At 35.9% G+C, this 4,391-nt stretch overlaps 1 protein-coding gene across 1 annotated transcript in view; it reads left to right on the top strand.

Moving 5' to 3' along the window:
• The window catches only part of ETNK1 (ethanolamine kinase 1), a 73,065-nt gene that overhangs the window by 28,857 nt on the left and 39,817 nt on the right, over positions 1-4,391 (top strand). Inside the window, exon 2 of the mRNA XM_006897208.1 lies at positions 571-830. Coding sequence (XP_006897270.1) covers positions 571-830 — 260 coding nt within the window. The remainder of the gene's footprint in view (positions 1-570; positions 831-4,391) is intronic.

The raw sequence follows: 4,391 nt of genomic DNA on the forward strand, positions 1-4,391 counted from the left end.
CCACAGCTTCTCTAGCCATTCGTTTGTTGATGGGCACTTAGGTTGTTTCCAACTCCTTGCTATTGTGAACAAAGCTGCAATAAACATGGGTGTTAGATGAGGAATTTACACCCTTTTTTATTAAGGAGCCCTTTGTGTAAATCCTTGTGCTGAAGTGTACTACGTAAAATATATGAGAGCCAGGTGATGGTAGTATATGGCTTGTATGTGTGGGAGATTGCAGAACGTCTCTTATCTCGCTTCCTGTCCTTTCGGGTTTCACAGGAATCATTAATACAGAAATTACAAAGAATATTAAAAATAAGCAAATTAGGAATATTAGAATCAGTTAATAGTTAACTACTAGATCAAGGATGATGTTTTAGGAATCAAGGGTGACATGCTAAATTTAGTATTATTTTTGTTTAACTCTAGAATTAAAGCAATAATAGATCAGATTTATGTAAAGGTTCATGTATGTTACAAATGTGTATGTCTTTTTTAAACTAATATACAACTTATTTTCAGCTATTTCCTATTCTATTACTTATTGCATTCTCTCCCCCCCCCCCCCTTTTTTTTTTTTGGCAGCTATTCACAGATGGGATCACAAATAAACTTATTGGCTGCTATGTGGGTAATACAATGGAGGATGTAGTCCTGGTGAGAATTTATGGCAATAAGACTGAGTTGTTAGTTGATCGTGATGAAGAAGTGAAGAGTTTCCGAGTGTTGCAGGCACATGGCTGTGCACCACAGCTCTACTGTACCTTCAATAATGGACTGTGCTATGAATTTATACAGGGAGAAGCATTGGACCCAAAGCATGTCTGTAACCCAGCCATTTTCAGGTATATATTTCTCTGTAATAATTGTCCATTTTGAAAATAGTAATTAGAACTGATGTTCATTTTCATGTACTCTTTGTGCTTATATTTTTGTGTACCATAGAGTTAGAACTAACCCTTAGCTGACCCTCCAGTGGATTTTCAGAGGCAAGTAATCGCATGGGAGGAGAGTGCCCCTCTTCTTCCTGCGGAGCAGCTGGTGGTCTCTAACCATGTGCCTTTGTGATTGCAGCACAGCTTATAGTTGTGTGATTTTATTCTTTTATTTCTGTTTTGTCTTGATAGGAGCTCTGATGCCCAGATTGGTAGGGAGTTGTGTTGCTATAAGATGAGGAGTAGAAATCTGCAAGCTGCTCCAAGGGAGATAGATGGGCAGCCTTCTCCTGTGCAGTTGACAGCCTCTGAAAACCTACTGAAGGGTCAGCTATGAGTTAATTTTGACTCAGTGGCAGTGAGATTTTCAGTTTTAAATGTCTTGAGACTTATAATTTCTAGCATACAGAAATGATTATTTTTAAAATTCTCTTTTCCTTCTTTGAGCAACCGTTCAGCTACCATATACTTTATTTTATAGTTTTTGTTTCCTTTTTTGTGAACAATAAAAGCAGCAACCTCTTTTTTATGTAAAAAATCTCATGTTTGACTTTGCTGAAGAAATGATTCCTAGAGATTTTGCATTAACCTGTTGCAGAAGGTTGAAAAGTTTCTCATTTTTAAAAAGTAGTGTTTGAACTGATGTATTGCAAGATTTTTACTTCCAAATGTTGTTTCTTTATCATATATTCAGAGTTATAGTTTCCTAAGGTTTTGTTAATAATTTTAACATACTGTTATTTTTTAGTTTTTCATGATAAATTCAGTATGTTTTATATAAGAATAATGTCTTGTGTATGCTTAATCATTTCCCTGTATTTAAAATTGCTATATTTTAAAATTATCTTTTTTCTTTTGAAACTCAAGCAAATGGGTTTGATTGGAAAATATCAAGTTCAGAGATTAAACCAGCAGTCCTATTATTTTAATCTTTCACATCTCCTACTTAGGATCTCAAGTTTTGGTTTACTCAGGTTATATTTATAATATTTACCAGGTAAGAAATTAAAACAAAATTATAAGAAATAAGAATTCCAAGCACATTCATGTGCCATCTTGGTAATGACATCATGACACGTCGTATCAAACTAAAACCTGTTGAGTTGATTTGAATCCCATCAACTCTTCCTTGGGTTTCTGATATTCTGAATCTTTAAGGAAAGAGACTGCCTGACCTTCTCCCAAGGAATGCCTAGTGGATTCAAACCACTGACTTTTCAGCTTACTACACAACATGTAATACACTACACCACTGGGCTCCCTCCCATGTTGTGTAGCATCTGGAAAACTACACTATTCTTGTGATGGAATGTTTTTACATTGCAAACCTCATTTTTTTGAGGATTATTTTTAAGTAAAGGTTTGGAAATCATACTGGTTTTCGTATAGTCTTATTTAGACATTTTGTTAATAATATTTACCATTGATTAGCATAATGAATTCGACTTATCTAATCAACCCCTTATTGTATATTGCTTTTTCCTTTTATCAGTTTATCCTTTTACTAGTTTTTTCCCATGCCTCTTAACTGTCCAAAAAACTACTTCTATTTGTATGTAAATTTCTCCTTAGTTTTTCATAATGTCCTTTTTTCTTTGATAAAATCTATCAAATATTTAATGGGATAATATAACAGAATTTTTGGAAACTATGAAAGGCAGAGATACTTCTAACTTATTTTATAAGGCCAACATTCCACTGATAGAGGATATAGAGGAAACATTACAGGAAAACTGTAGACGAGTCTCAATCATGAACATAAATGGAAAAAATAAAATTTTAGCAAAGCAAATTCAACAGTATAGGAAAAATACTATAGTATGATTGATTTTTAGATGTTAAACAAATTCTGTATCCCTGGCATAAGTTCCATGGAATTTGCTTAATATTTGAAAATACGTCAACATTGTTATTGTTAGCTGCTGTTTACTCTTAGTGACCCTACATTGCAAATCTCTTGGGGTCTCAAGGGTCTACTGAAATTTAAGAATTGCTAAATTAACACAGTGATTTAAAACAGAGTAGACCAATGTTATCTACGTATTATAAATATTTATCAAAAACATTTTAATATATTTTCGCTTCAGTCAGTGATAATTTTTACTATGCACACAAAATATTCAATCTTGCTCGTTAAAGTGGATAAAAACCTTCATAACAGGATTAAAAAGAAATAGCTATATAGATTGAGCTAAAGGAAAAGCTGAGAAAGGAATGAAATTGAGATTGGGGGGGAAAATCCTCTCTTAAATGTACTAGAGAATAGGGCCTGATTAGCTTTTTAGTAACTAAAGTGCTAAGGAAAATTCTGGTTTTAAGAGTCAGTATCCGGGATGCACAGGCAGCATTCTGCACAGTCTTGGTTGCCTGCTCCCATCTCCCTTGGCCTTCTTCCAGAGCTGTGGTGCAGGAGGGAGAATGAGATGGCAGATGAGATCACCAAGGCTCGGACTGCTCGGCCTGCTGGCGATGCAGTCTTTAGGAAGATCATCTGCAAGGAAGTCTCAGCCAAAATTTTTTGAGAATGAATGATGCCTCACTTTTCATGACATTTCACCGTAAGCACCAATACATTTTCTGCTGATACTTGAGAAATGTATTACCCAGATTTCTGTAGCAGATGATGATGATGAGAGACTTCTTGGTTGGCAAGAAATGTATTGCTGATATGGGCTTGGAAAAGGGTTATGCAATGTTGGTGAATGAAGGTTGAGATAGGACACAGTCCCCCTGTCATGTTTATGTCCATGTTCTTGGAGTTGTATTGGCCTCCTGGTTTATTGTACTTTAGGGAAACTTTTAGCTTCTTTAGGCAATGATCGGGTTTTGCAAGTTAGAATATGTTAAGCAGTACACTTATTATTGCCTATTTACAATGAGATTAAGAAATAATTTTAAAGAACTCTAAAAGACTACTGCATGATTTATAAAATTGAGTCAGTATCCAATAAATTTCAGAAAAATGTTACTTAAGGCAGAAGCCTTTTTTTATTAGGTAGCTCTGATGGCTAGAGGTAAGGAGTTGCAAGGCCAACCCAAAGGCACAGGGCTCGAATGTACCAGCTTGCACGGAGAGAGATGCGCTGCCTCATCCTGTGCAAGAAGCCGCTAAAGAGTCAGCTGAGTCAGTTCAGACTCCACAGGACATACAGGAAGCAACCTTAGCTGCCTTGTACTTTGAAACCTCCGCACTTAGATGCATTATACTTTGATAATCTTAAACTGCTTTTAATATACTACATGTTTTTTACAGCTCTAAATTTTGTCTTCTTTGACACCTGCTGTAAATGCAGTTATTCTTCTATCCCAACTACCTTGCGCTGTTGTTATGTGCCGTTGAGTCGTTTGCGACTCATAGCAACCCTGTGCACAACAGCCCTAAACCCTGCTCTATCCTGTGCCAATCTCATTGCCTCTGACACACCCATCCCGATTACCACAGTCACCGAATTAATCCATCTCATAGAGGGT

Source organism: Elephantulus edwardii, unplaced genomic scaffold (genome assembly GCF_000299155.1).
Source record: "Elephantulus edwardii isolate Elephantulus edwardi_28Jun2011 unplaced genomic scaffold, EleEdw1.0 scaffold00206, whole genome shotgun sequence".
NCBI classification, from domain to species: Eukaryota; Metazoa; Chordata; class Mammalia; order Macroscelidea; family Macroscelididae; genus Elephantulus; species Elephantulus edwardii.